Here is a 14,996-nt window from a genome sequence, read left to right as displayed (position 1 = left end):
GGGGGTCAGGCTTATCTGCTGGTGGGAGGTTCTGGTGGGAAACCGTTGGCAGGAGCTGCTCAAGTGGGTGGCAGGCGAGTGTTGGGGTTAAACGTGGCTGCACCCCCCTCTGAGGAGGCAGCTGGAGGACCAGGACCAGGACCAGGACCAGGACCAGGACCAGGACCAGGACCAGGACCAGGACCAGGACCAGGACCAGGACCAGGACCCCCGGCAGCAGCCATGGACTCCGGCTCCTTCGCCAGGATCGTGGAGCGGCGGGTCCGGAGGGTTCTGAAGGCTGAAGAACACAGTGGTGAGTCCCGGGTTCCTCTCACAGCCGTCCTGGACGCTGATACGGAGGACGTCCACCGGTAAACGAGCCGCTGCAGATGATCAGACGTGAAGGCGGTAGAAGGAGAACTTGCAGAGGTGATTTATATGGGAATCAAAGGAGAGTTGGGGGCCCATTTTGACACCAAGGTTGGTGACAGATGAAGAGAGTCCTCTACTGTCCTCTACTGTCCTCTACTGTCCCCTCATTGACTCTCCTGTCCCCTCCAGTCAAACCTCCGGAGATGGGAAGAGTTTTAGATTCGTCTCAAACCCTGACGAGATCCCGTTAAGCCGGGCATACACTGTGCGATTATCGGCTTGTTTTGAGACGATTTTCCAGTCGTGCGACTTTTTTTTGATCGGGCCCGATTTTGACCCAATCGTTGCTCGTGCCTCGTGCAGTAAACGTGGGGTAACGACGAGAGATTAACACCTCACGACGAGCTCCCGATCAGGAATCGTGAGGTCGCAAAAAAATCAAGCGTGTTTGAAATCCTGGTCGCTCCTCGTGAAGGAATCACAGTTGAAGCAGCTACGACCCGACTGGACTCATCCTTTCACAGAGAGCATGCACAAACTCTGATGTCACGTCAAAAACTATTATTTGTAGTTTAAGTGTTGCAAATTCACATTCCAAATCATGTTTTAATAGCAAAAAAAAGACCGCATTTCCACCTACGGTGCGGGTCGCCGCGTACCCTACGCCGTAGGCTCTGCGTTGGTGTAACACGGAACCATAAATCAGCCTTTAGTGTGTGCGCTGTCTGCTGTTTGGAACACTTCTCTTTTTTCTCTTCTCATTTTGCTGGGACGTCGGGTCCCTCCGCCAAGACACAACTTTTGCGGTATGCGTTCTTTGTTGTGTCTAAAAATGATGCGCAGTGCCCGCCCAATCAGAAACGGTACAGATATTTTGGGATGTTTTTAATATATATATATATAAAAAAATGTAATTATAAAAAAATAAAGGATCCCATAACCTTTGATCTGGTGGGCAGGACGTACGTTTGGGTGGACACAGCCCCCCCCTGCCCCAAAACCAGCCTCGAGTTCCAGTAACAGAGGTCCGACGGGAGGATTATGATCGTAGAGTGTGAGCAGACGGAGCATCAGAGCATCGGCTCGTACAGTGTGAGAACATAATTCGTGGGCTCTGAACTTTTGAACTCAGCGATCTAGTCGTGCAGTGTGAGATGGGGCAGTCTCATACGATTTAAAATATCGCACAGTGTATGCCCAGCTTTACTCTGAATCACTGATCCATGAAAAACTCCACCAGCAATAAGAAGATATTAAAGAGTAAAGACGTCTGAGACGAGTGATCTATTGATTTACATTTGAACCACAGTGAGTTCTTTGTCCCCTGGGTGGATATTTACGGTGTTAAATACAGAAACAAACAGACAAGAATAGTCATCCCGCACATACACATAGTCATCAGCAACATACACACGCACATACACATAGTCATCACGCACATACACATAGTCATCCCGCACATACACATAGTCATCACGCACACACACATAGTCATCACGCACATACACATAGTCATCCCGCACATACACATAGTCATCACGCACATACGCATAGTCATCATGCACATACACATAGTCATCACGCACATACACATAGTCATCACGCACATACCCATAGTCATCACGCACATACGCATAGTCATCACGCACATACGCATAGTCATCATGCACATACACATAGTCATCACGCACATACACATGGTCATCACGCACATACACATAGTCATCACGCACATACACATAGTCATCACGCACATACGCATAGTCATCATGCACATACACATAGTCATCACGCACATACACATGGTCATCACGCACATACACATAGTCATCAGCAACATACACACGCACATACACATAGTCATCACGCACATACACATAGTCATCACGCACATACACATAGTCATCACGCACATACACATAGTCATCACGCACATACACATAGTCATCACGCACACACATAGTCATCACGCACATACACATAGTCATCACGCACACACACATAGTCATCACGCACACACACATAGTCATCACGCACACACACATAGTCATCACGCACATACACATAGTCATCACGCACACACACATAGTCATCACGCACATACACATAGTCATCACACACATACATATAGTCATCACGCACATACACATAGTCATCACGCACATACACATAGTCATAGACGGAAGTACTACAGACCGACACACCTGCTGCTCGCTCGGTAATAACAGCTACCGTTAACCACAATACATGAGTAACCATGGCAACCAAACTCAAGCTGGACATAAATACGGTATACAATTTGCAAAGAAAACAAATCCTGATCAGAAGGTGCTTTTTGTGTCAGTTAGGCTCCACTTTAGTACTCAAGACACTTGTTTAGTCTTTCTTACACACTTTCTACTGTCGTTAAACTTTTACCGTTAAAGTCCGAAGCGCAGGATGTTTACGAGGTCTCGGCGAGACGCCTTCAAAATAAAAGCACTAAATATCGGTCTCCTTAATATATAACAAATAAATTAAAAGCCTGGCTTTAAATAACGTTAATGAGACATAAAAAAGTAAAAACACATTTATTGAAATACTCATATTAAAGGTAATTTACAATTTCCATTATTTTATTTTTTCATTTGAAATTATGTTTTATTATTATTATTATTATTATTATTATTATTATTATTATTATTATTATTATTATTATTATTATTATTATTATTATTATTATTAATAATAATAATAATAATAATAATAATAATAATAATAATAATAATAATATTATTATTAGAACTTTATTGATCCCACATAGGAGTAATTCATGTTCTATCAGCTATAGAGAACAAGGTAGTGCCGAAAAACAATATATATCCCCTTCACAAAAATAAGAAAAATAGAGAAACATATTTTCTCATCAACAAAGCATATTTTACATTTTTATACATTACATTACATTTTATTGTTATTTTTATTTTATTGTCTGAAAAATTGTTCAAATATGTTATTTTGTTATTTGAACATTTTTTTATTTGTTTTGTTGATGAAAAAACATGTCTCTATTTTTGTGAGGGGGGATATATATAGTTTTTCGGCACTACCTTGTTCTCTATAGCTGATATAACATGAATTACTCCTATGTGGGATCAATAAAGTTCTTATTTTTGCCATCTGAGAAAATTAAATATATTATATTTGGTCCTAACTGTTTCCCAAGTATATTAGTGCGTGTGTGAATGAATAAATGAGACGTAAAACGTACATTTCTTTGTAGAAAGGCACTTTATGAAAATAAGGAAAAAAGAGGAAAAAAAGAGGAAAAAAAGATGAAAAAATAAAAAAAGAGAAAAAAGATGAAAAAAGTGAAAAAAGAAAAAAGGCAGAAAAAAGAAGGAAAAAAGAGGAAAAAAGAGGAAAAAAAGAAAAGAGGAAAAAAATGAAAAAAGAGGAACAAATAGGAAAAAAAGAAAAAAAACAGGAAAAAAAAGGGAAAATAGATGAAAAAAGTGCATGTGTGAATGAATAAATGAGACGTAAAACGTACATTTCTTTGTAGAAAAGATGCTTTATGAAAATAAATCCATTTACTTGTATTAGTTTACAGCGCAGTCTTGAACATCCAATATGGCGGCATCCAATATGACGTATCAGCAGCTCCATGGGGCGGATACGGATACACGTCTATGGTCAGCTGCCTGTTGGTGTCGACCTTTGACCTTTCTGGGAGTTCTCATGTAAAAAACTCTGATATTCGTGCGTTTGCAGTTGCATTGAAACGTCCTTGTAGTTTCCTCCTCCCTCGCCCTCTCTTCCTCTGTGGTGGGCTTCTTTCCTTCTCCTTATCTGTTGGTGGTGCACTTTCCTCTCGTATCACTTTTCCCTGCCGGGGCAGCGCCGGCTCCCAGACCTGCTCCCAAACGGCCCATCAGTAGAATCTGATCCTCTCAGGCCGAGCTGCGCGGGTCTTTTGGATGCCAAAGTCTTGTTGATAGCGTAGGAATGCCCTCCCGGTGCCCTCCAACCGCCCCGCAGCAGCAGGAAAAGATCTGATACTGTAATTCAAGATTCTGGTGATGCCGACAGAGACGGCTGTAATCTCATCGGGGGGAAACGTTTCCATCAGCTCACAAACTCAGAAAAGTCCTTTAGCCATCGACCCGGTCTTTGTAAGTTTTAACCGTATAGAAACGTAATTCTTGTCAGTTGTGTGAAATAAGACCTGGAAACATTAAGAAACAATACATTTAAAACATACTGTTAAAAACAAGACATAAAGAAAGAAAACGAGATAAAACACGACAAACCTACATTAAATTTTACTGTACATGTAAATCATTATCTTGAAGCAAAAAAACTTACATGAAACATTCCAATATACAGTAAAACATCATCTAGATCAGGGATCAGCAACCCGCGGCTCTTTAGCGCCGCCCTAGTGGCTCCTGGAGCTTTTAAAAAATGTTTGACCTTTTTGTTTCCTTTTTTTCTTCTTTTTTTTCTTTTTTTCTTCTTTTTTCTTTGTTTTCCTTTTTTTCCCTTTTTTTCCTTGTTTTCCCCTTTGTTCTTCCTTTTTTCCATCTTTTTTTCTTCTTTTTTTCCTTTTTTCTCTTTTTTTCTTCTTTTTTTCCTTTTTTCTTTTTTTTCTTCTTTTTTTCCTTTTTTCCTTTTTTTCTTCTTTTTCTCCTTTTTTTCTTTTTTCTTCTTTTTTTTCCTTTTTTTCTCTTTTTTTCTTCCTTTTTCTTTTCCTTTTTAATCTCGACATCTTGACTTTTTTCTCGACATTTCGACTTTTTTTCACGAAATTTCGGCTTTTTTCTCGAAGTGCATAATGAAAAAAAAAATCTTCCCCCAGTTCTAACTAATATAGAAACATGCAGCATGTGTTTCTTCATTCTAATTCTGATACAAGACTTTTCATTTTCTGCGGCTCCAGACATATTTGTTTTTTGTGTTTTTGGTCCAATATGGATCTAAAACATATTGGTTTGCGACCCCTGACCTGGGCCATGAAGTTTATCCTTGTTTTAATGAGCGTCCTCACTTCTGCTGTAATTATTGATTCATTTTGTCACGTTTCTGTTCACTTGTTCGTTTATGGGACGTCATTGTGTCATGTTGATCATCTAAAGTGATTATAAAGTTTCTTATCTGCTCCTTAAGGAAGAATCCTGCTCAGAAATGTTGCTGTCTGATACTGTTTTACATTTTATGATGATTTTCACGGTTTTATACTTATATTTCCAGTAAAAACCTGCATCTTTTGTAGCGTTACTATTCTGTTCTACTTCATTTTCATCTCAAAGACCTGGAAACAGAAACATTGTGACGTAGAATTGTAAAATTGGTTTAATTCACCGTACGAATTGTTACAGATTACTTTAGTAATCCTGTATTTGACCCGGTCTTTGTACGTTTTGACCGTATAGAAACGTAATTCTTGTCATTGTAAGAATGAGATGAACCTGCTGGATCTACTGCCCTTACTGACTAACAACTGCTGCTTTTTATTATTTTACCTCTTTTCTTATCATTTTATTTCATTGTATTTGTTATTTACTGTTTAATTGTGTCTTGCCGCTTTTAATGTTGATGTAAAGCACTTTGAATTACCTTGTGTTGAATTATGCTTTACAAATAAACTTGCCTTGCCTTTAGCACTGCCGGATTAGAGCCGAGACAACGTCGCAGGATTCATTCATTCATTCATTCATTCATTCATTCATTCATTCATCTTTGCACGCGGGAAAAAACACGTTTTGAGATAAATTAACTCTGAAAGTGGAGCTGTTTAATATTGTTGATCAGGCCAGGCAACAACAAGGTGATTCAAAGTGCTTTACATGGACATTAAAACATCAAATAACATAAATAAAAATCATGGTTTAAAATGTCAACAAAAAGAAATAAATAAAAAAGAACAGATAAAATCAGGAGATAAAATATGACCAAATGTGATCAGCTAGAACTAATGCTCTTAAACATGATGTCATCGTTCATGTTCAGTGTTCAGTTCGTCACACGGAAGAGCCGACCGGACGGACGACCTTGTAGACGACCTTTATCTGAGCAGACGAGAGTTTATTAAAACATCTGGGTAATGGGACACATGACGAGATAATCTCTCTGTGAGATAATCTGGATAATCTTACGTTTTACATGTACATTCTGAAAGTTTTAGAGCGACACCTGCAGATAATGAAATGTTTTACATAAAAGGTTTGATTTAGATTTGAATATTTGTACTTTTTGTAACGCAGACGTGGAAACCTTAGAGCATCTTTGTTTCTCTTGTAGTTTAAACAGGACCTTTTGTGAAGCTTTAATACTGGATAAAATAACGATCAAACCATTCCCATTCTGACATTTGAAAGCATTAAAGTAAGTTTACAAAAAATAGAGTTTGGAATTAATAATTTAATTATATTGGCTAAATTTTTTATTCATAAATGTCGCTTTTTGAAAATGAATCCAATCTTTATTGCATATATAAACTAAATAATTCAGTACAAAAAATATTTAAAATCTTGCACGATTCAAAAAGCCCAGCATCGGGGCGGGGGCCGCGTGCCCCTGCGTTTGTGGGGACTCCGTGACCCTTGGCGTGTCCGCCGGGGTGGCCCCGGGGGGGGATGGGGCCGGGTCCGGGGATCGGGCCTCCCCTGACCGGGGGGTGCACAGGCGGGCGCGGCGGCAGGGTGGCACCATTCCCAGGTGTCTATGTCTTATGTTGTCAGTATGAATGGGGGGGTGTTGGACCGTTTCCCCCTCCGTCTGGGGGCTCCGGCGGCGCCGGGGGCGCCCGTGGAGGTGCGGTGGGGCCCTGGCCCGGCTCGGAGGGCCGGCCCCCGTCTATTGGATGGCCGGTGGGGGAACGCGGGTGTCTTACCAGGGCCGGCTTTGCTGGTCCTGCTTCCTGGCTTCGGCCTCCGCTCCCCCTCCTTCCCCCCCTACACGACCCCTACGCACATAGGCGAAGGGCGGGGGGTCCGGGTCGTGGGGGGCATTGTCCCGCGTGGCCCGGCACTCCCCGCCTCACGGTTTTAACAACACTGTAGACACTGCAAATTCAACATTTAATGAATACATTTAACAAGGATACTTAGTTCGGGAGGGGGGGGTCGGTGTCAAATCGATACTTGGCCCTCCCCCTCCGTATTTTTATGGCATTAATCACATGCACCCAACACCAGGGTCGGGAGGGGGTCCCACATCACCCGCGTTCCCTCGCCGGCCTGGGATAGGTGGGTCGGGATACCCGGGCCTGGCGGGGCTTGCCGTGCAGCTTGGGTTGCCTTCTGGCGGTGCTGGACCCCCCCGGGGAGGGGGAAACGGTGCGTGATTGTGTGTCTGTGTCGGTGAGAATGCGGTGTGGAAGGGTCCTGCCATGGAGGATTTGGGCCTCCATTGGCAGAACAACTAAACTTAATAATTTATCAATATTATATTATACAAAGATGGTTATTATTATTATTATTATTATTATTATTATTATTATTAGTATTATTATTATTAGTATCATTATTATGTATAGTATATCTTATTAGTATAGGTATCGGATAGGTGAATGGATGAATGAATGGGATGCCTGGGTCTGGGGCCCTCCGTTGTCGGGCCTGCGCGGGTGTCACCCTGTTGGGGGGTTCCCTCTCTCCCGGCCCGTCTCCGGTCCCCCCCGCGGCCTCCGCGGCGGGGCGCCCCTCTGGTCTTGGAGAGATTGCGCCAAAATTACACAATTAATTCAAAATGGCCGACTTCCTGTTGGGTTTGGGCCAGGGCTCCAAGAGACTTTTCTTTAAGTTGTGACATGATACAGGTGTGTACCGATTTTCGTGTAAGTACGTCAAACCGTATTGTGGGGCTTGAGGCACAAAGTTTTCTAGGGGGCGCTGTTGAGCCATTAGGCCACGCCAATTAATGCAAACCATTAAATATCACATTTTTCACCAGGCCTGACTTGGTGCAAAATTTGGTGACTTTTGGGGCACGTTTAGGGGGAAAAAACGCCCTCATTTCATCAGAAGAAAGAAGAAAGAAAGAAAGAAAGAAAGAAAGAAAGAAAGAAAGAAAGAAAGAAAGAAAGAAAGAAGAAGAAAGAAAGAAAGAAAGAAAGAAAGAAAGAAAGAAAGAAAGAAAGAAGAAGAAAGAAAGAAAGACATTCTCCGCAACAAGAAACATTCTCAACATTATCTTCGCAAAACTGGAGACCATTTAGGCTACATAGGTCATGTCATCACCATGGACAGCTATGAAATCATTCGGGAATCATTCACACATTGACAAATACATTCATCCGCATCATCAATCTACAATAACATTTCAAAAGTTACACAAAGCTGGTAATTCAAAGAATATTTTTTTTTCTTTTATCAAGCTAGCCACAACGTCACTCTCGTCTTCCGCCATTTAACTTGTCTCTCGTCTCTCCACCGTCTCTCACCGCTCTGCAGAGATTCCATGTTCAGACTTCACGAAGGCCTACGATCTTTAGTTTTAGTGATTGGTGGATTTGCCCGTCACTCTCCACACCAAAACACGCAGCTTAGCCTTCCCCGGGATTGGTGAAGTCCTGACCAATGAATGAGCAGCTAATAATAGAGATGGACGATTCTGATTGGATAACAGGTTCTCAGGACGTGAACTTGACAGTAAACTTAATTTTAGAACATAGATGAAAGAAAATCTGTTAAATATATTGTATTAAATTAAATGAGATAGAAATGAAAAAAAAAGAAGAAAAAAAATTTGAGAGGGGAAGATTTTTTTATCGTGCACTTGTCAAGAAAAAAGTCGAAAAATCGAGAATATTGTTGAAATACAATTTGAAGATTAAAATCGAAACGTCACCAGCGTCATGAGTGCGACCTGTGTTTACAATTTGTTTGGCCACTGTAGTTACTCGTGTCATTTGTTGATGTTTTTTTCCAGGATTCTGATTGGCTAGCATGACTTTATCTTCACGTTACACTGCCCCCTGTAGGTTTGGCTGCTCATAGCACCTTAACAGCTATTTATGCAGGTTCCTGGAAATGATGGGATTTTTCCTAAACGTAGAGGGGGAAATGTCCATTTTTGAGAAATTTTGAGGAAAAAAGATGAAATGTCAAGAAGAAAGTCAAAAACTTTAGAAAAAAGTCAAAATTTTGAGAAAAGTCGAAATTTTGAGAGAAAAGTCGAAATATCAAGAAGAACGTTGAAATTTTGAGAAAAAAGTCGAAATATCGAGAAGAAAATCGAAATTTTGAGAAAAGAGTCGAAATTTTGAGAAAAAAGTCGAAAAAAAGTCGAAATTTTGAGAAGTAACTTCACTTCTCTGTCACTCCAAACCAAAGACTCTGGTTCATCTTGGAAGTAACTGGAAGTTACTCGTGTCATTTGTTGATGTTTTTTTCCAGGATTCTGATTGGCTAGCATGACTTTATCTTCTCGTTACACTGCCCCCTGCAGGTTTGGCTGCTCATAGCACCTTAACAGATATTTATGCAGGTTCCTGGAAATGATGGGATTTTTCAAAACGTAGAGGGGGAAATATCCGTTTTTGTAAATACCCCGGCTATGTGTAAAACGTGGCCTGAAACTGCACCAGGTCCAGTCACCAGGAAGCGCCGCCGCTGCAGCTCCCAGAATCCTCCTGGAGAAACCCTTCTGTTTGGTGAAGGATGTTTGTCTGCACACATTTCCATCATAAGCTCCTATAAATAACTCTCCTGAGCCGTGACAAATCCATGATGAATATTTCACTGCATTGTTTCTTTAGAACATTAAGACCTGCTGAATAGTTCATGCTTCTCCAACCTTATCAAAGACTTCCTAACTGAGGCTCTGCAGCTCCAAACAACCCATGAAGCAAAGATTCAAGTGACCAGTTTTCACCTCAACCTGGACGTCGGTTCAAAGAGAATATGGACGCCCCCCCGCCGTGATCTCTGCAAATATATATATATATATATATATATATATATATATATATAAATACACACACACACACACACACACACACACACACACACACACACACACACACACACACACACACACACACACACACACACACACACACACACACACCACACACACACACACACACACACACATTGTCACAGGGTGGTTTGTTGAGGACCCAAACGCAGGAGAGCAGGAGGCAGGAGTTCCAGAAAACTCAGGTTTATTAGTAAAGACAAACCAAAAATGCTGCTGAGCAGGATCAAAAAGGAAGAACAAAAACAGGAATCCAAAAACTAGACGAGGAGAGATGGAGGGAGCAAACAGTACGGACCAGTGAGGAGCAGGGAAAGACAAGACCAGATATACACAGGGGATAACGAGACACAGGTGACGACAATCGGGGCAGATGGAAACAGGAGGGACAGAACTGAAACTCAAACTGGTGGAAATGTCAAAACCATGACACATATATAGGAACTAGGAGGAACTATACATATATATATATATATATATATATATATATATATATATATATATATATATATATATATATATATATATATATATATGTATATATATATATGTGTGTGTGTGTGTGTGTGTGTGTGTGTGTGTGTGTGTGTGTGTGTGTTGTGATGCGTGTTGAGAGGGAGTGAATGAGTGAGGGAGTATGTGTATGATGTGTGGAGATTGTGGGATTATGTGACTGTTTATTTTGAAATAGATGTAATTTTATATTTTGTATTATACGTCCTAGATATTGTTGTATTGTATTTTATTGTTAGAAAAGCCCAACTAGGGACAGGAGTTGCAAATTAGCAATAGCTATATAAACTCTATGTGCAGAACATCAGTTGAAACTATGTTTAAACTGCATTGTCCCTATCAACTAAACCAATAACATAAATAAATTAAAAAAAATAAAAAATAAAAAAAAAAATAAAATATATATATATATATATATATATATATATATATATATATATATATATATATATACATACATATATCATTTGTGAGGGTGCAGGACTCTGTATGACGATAAAAAAGCTTTGCATCGTCGTCAGTGTAAAGAGTATCTGCTACATATCACACGTTACTAAGTCACCTGCTTAGAAATAAACATGTTAGAGTTTTGTATTATATATATATATATATATATATATATATATATATATATATATATCTGAGACAGTCCTGTATACACACACACACATATACAGTATATATATATATATATATATATATATATATATATATATATATATATATATATATATATATATATGTATATGTATATATATATATATATATATATATATATATATATATATATATATATATATATATCTGAGACAGTCCTGTATACACACACACACATATACAGTATATATATATATATATATATATATATATATATATATATATATATATATATATATATATATATATATATATATATATGTATATGTATATATATATATATATATATATATATATATATATATATATATATATATATATATATATATATATATATATATATATATAAAATATATATTTCTGCAGGTCTGAGTCGATGGCTTTGATCCGGCGATGGATCTGACACGACTCGCCGTCTCACACCAGGACTTTACACTTTAGAGTTTTCAGCTTGTCGTCAGTTTTCCTCCATCATCAAACCAAACAGCAGAGGGGCGACCTTTGACCCTTTACATGGTCAAACTGACTGACTGAAGACAGTTACCTCGTGTGTCTCTATGGTGACGTTATCTTCTCATCCTCTCTTACTGACTCGTTGTTGGTTCCTAGTTTCTCAAGTCCTCAGCAAAGTCGGGGTTATCGGGGTTATCACTGCGAGTTTATCGGGGGGTGATGACAACTTTCTCCAGTGTGACGTATGAACAGGTATCGTGCTTTTAAGTAAGAAAGGAAGAAAGAACTCCCAGAAAGCACTTCACCAGAGCAAACCTTTATTTTTGCCTCTTAACTCAACACATCATGTATTATCGTGTAATAAGGTCATGGTGATAACTCTCCGTTGGCCTCAGTGTCGCTGCCTCAATGTTAAAGCAGACGATGGACCAACGAGACAACCAATCCTTCCCTCATACGTCCTGGTTTATGGGACGTTGTCTCTGCTACATAGCCGGGTGTGTAGGACGGGGACGTGGACATCTGTCTTCTGTTTGATATACTGGACCGAGAATCATCACGATCCTTCATTCTCGGGGACACAGAGACAGAAACTACTGAAAACATGGACATTAAGGATCTTTGTTGGAACATTTCGTCTCGTTTTGGTCAACGAAAATGAAGACACATTTTAGCAGAGTTTTTATTTTGTAATCTACATTTATTCTGGTTTTTATCCATCTACGATATTGCATTATATATTTAATTATCGTTATCGTCACATGACCAGCATTTTCGTTGCATCTCGTCTCGTTTTCCTCAGGTGATAAAGGTTCGTTGACGACGATATTTAGTCATAATTTTCATTAACTGAAAGCAACTTTACACATCACTCACCGCCTGCATTCTGAGCTCATCGCTTCGGTTCTCACTTCTAATTGGTTCTCCCTCGCTTCCCGCCCAGAGTCGAGTCCAGACTCGTTAGTGCCGGGAGAATAATGGAGGGTGTGATGGACTGCGGTCGGCAGCAGTGTGTGTTATTTATCTTGACTCGTGTAGTGTCATGTGACCTCTCCTCCCACATCCGTCAGCTTCAGGTTTTAATGGAACTGCGCTGCCACTTTACGTCTCTCTCCACTTTACCGTTATTACTGCGACTATTGCTGCTCACAGCGAGCACTTACAACGAGCTGTTTTAAAGTACAGGGTAAGAAGTTTGTTGAGGCTGCACGTTCCCGTGTCCCAGTGCCGCTGCCTGGGACTCTGTCCTGCTGAATTTATAATGCTCGGAAACTTTTAGATCACTTCTGCTTACTGTGGTGCGTCGGGACGCCTGTTAAAGCTGCCTGGGAGAGTAGTGCACCAGTAGTGCACCAGTAGTGCACCAGTAGTGCACCAGTAGTGCACCAGCAGTGCACTGTAACTTTACAGTTACAGGATCTGACAAATACGTGATTATTATTCGGTGTTCTTAGTCCTGTAATGTCCTGCGTTTAGCAGAGTCCATCCTGAGACGGATTCCTCCTCAAGGATGTGAGGGAGTTGAAGCTGGGTGACTCGTAGCTGCTGCTCAGTCAAGGAAATACAATGCTGTAATCCTCATATGCATGTAAACTTTGAGAAAAACTGACTGTGAGGTCAGTGAAGAGTCAGTGGAGAGTCAGTGGAGAGTCTGTGGAGAGTCAGTGGACAGTCAGTGGAGAGTCTGTGAAGATTCAGAATCAGGATCAAGTTTATGAGAGTTAATGAAGAGTCAGTGAAGAATTAGTGAAGAGTCAGTGGAGAGTTAATGCGAGAGTTAGTGGAGAGTTAGTGGATAGTTAGTGGAGAGTCGGTGAAGAATTAGTAAAGAGTCAGTGGAGAGTTAGTGGAGAGTTAGTGGAGAGTTAATGAAGAGTCAGTGGAGAGTTAGTGAAGAGTTAGTGGAGAGTTAGTGGAGAGTCAGTGGAGAGTTAATGAAGAGTCAGTGGAGAGTTAGTGAAGAGTTAGTGGAGAGTTAGTGGAGAGTCAGTGAAGAGTTAGTGGAGAGTCAGTGGAGAGTTAGTGGAGAGTCAGTGGAGAGTCAGTGGAGAGTTAGTGGAGAGTTAGTGGAGAGTTAGTGGAGAGTCAGTGAAGAGTCGGTGAAGAATTAGTGAAGAATTAGTGAAGAGTTAGTGGAGAGTTAGTGGAGAGTTAATGAAGAGTCAGTGGAGAGTTAGTGGAGAGTTAGTGAAGAGTCAGTGGAGAGGTTAGTGAAGAGTTAGTGGAGAGTTAGTGGAGAGTTAGTGGAGAGTCAGTGGAGAGTTAGTGGAGAGTCAGTGGAGAGTCAGTGGAGAGTTAGTGGAGAGTTAGTGGAGAGTCAGTGAAGAGTCGGTGAAGAATTAGTGAAGAATTAGTGAAGAGTTAGTGGAGAGTTAGTGGAGAGTCAGTGGAGAGTTAGTGGAGAGTCAGTGGAGAGTTAATGAAGAGTTAGTGGAGAGTCAGTGGAGAGTCAGTGAACCCTAACCCTAAAGGCTGAATTATGGTTCTGCGTTAAATCAACGCAGAGTCTACGTCGTAGACTACGCGGCTACACCGGAGTCTCTCCGTAGCCTACGCGTAACCTGACATAGCACCTCCCAAAAAGCCAGCAGCTAGACAAAGTATCAACTAGCGCTCTGGAGGGCTATTGCACCGCGGCGAAATGGAGTGACGGAGAAGTCCGAAGGGTTCACGACGGCGTCACGGCAACGGCGTAGGCTTTCCGTTGGTTTAACGCAGAACCTTAAATCAGGCTTAACCAGGAACGGGCTGAATGTTTTCTGACAGCTGAAGCTTTTAAACTCTCTCATAGTTTCATTCTAGAGATGTGATGAATAAATGATATGATTGATTCAGGATGGCATCGCGGACGGGCAGCCTCTCCGGTGAGAGCGTCTAGTTGGAGTAGCAGAGCTGGATAATAAATCCTACTCAGATAAAAGTAATACAGGATCTTGTTAAACGGCGGGAGCTGGCCGCCTGGAGTCGCCGCATCGGTCATTAATTTCCTGTCCTTTCACTTTATGTTGTGTAGAGGGACATGGAACATTGATCAACATTTTAAAATGGAAATATAC

The 14,996-nt window shown here is 40.7% G+C and overlaps 1 protein-coding gene across 1 annotated transcript in view; it reads left to right on the top strand.

Annotated features, from left to right (window-relative positions):
* Positions 1 to 222: 222 nt before the first annotated feature.
* Positions 223 to 14,996, top strand: part of LOC133445656 (mediator of RNA polymerase II transcription subunit 14-like) — a 57,995-nt gene continuing 43,221 nt past the window's right edge. The window contains exon 1 of the mRNA XM_061722980.1: positions 223 to 353. Coding sequence (XP_061578964.1) covers positions 223 to 353 — 131 coding nt within the window. The remainder of the gene's footprint in view (positions 354 to 14,996) is intronic.

The sequence above is a fragment of the Cololabis saira genome, chromosome 6 (assembly GCF_033807715.1).
Source record: "Cololabis saira isolate AMF1-May2022 chromosome 6, fColSai1.1, whole genome shotgun sequence".
Classification (NCBI taxonomy): Eukaryota; Metazoa; Chordata; class Actinopteri; order Beloniformes; family Belonidae; genus Cololabis; species Cololabis saira.
Note: the sequence above shows the minus strand (reverse complement) of the source record. Positions and strands in the feature narration are given on the sequence as shown.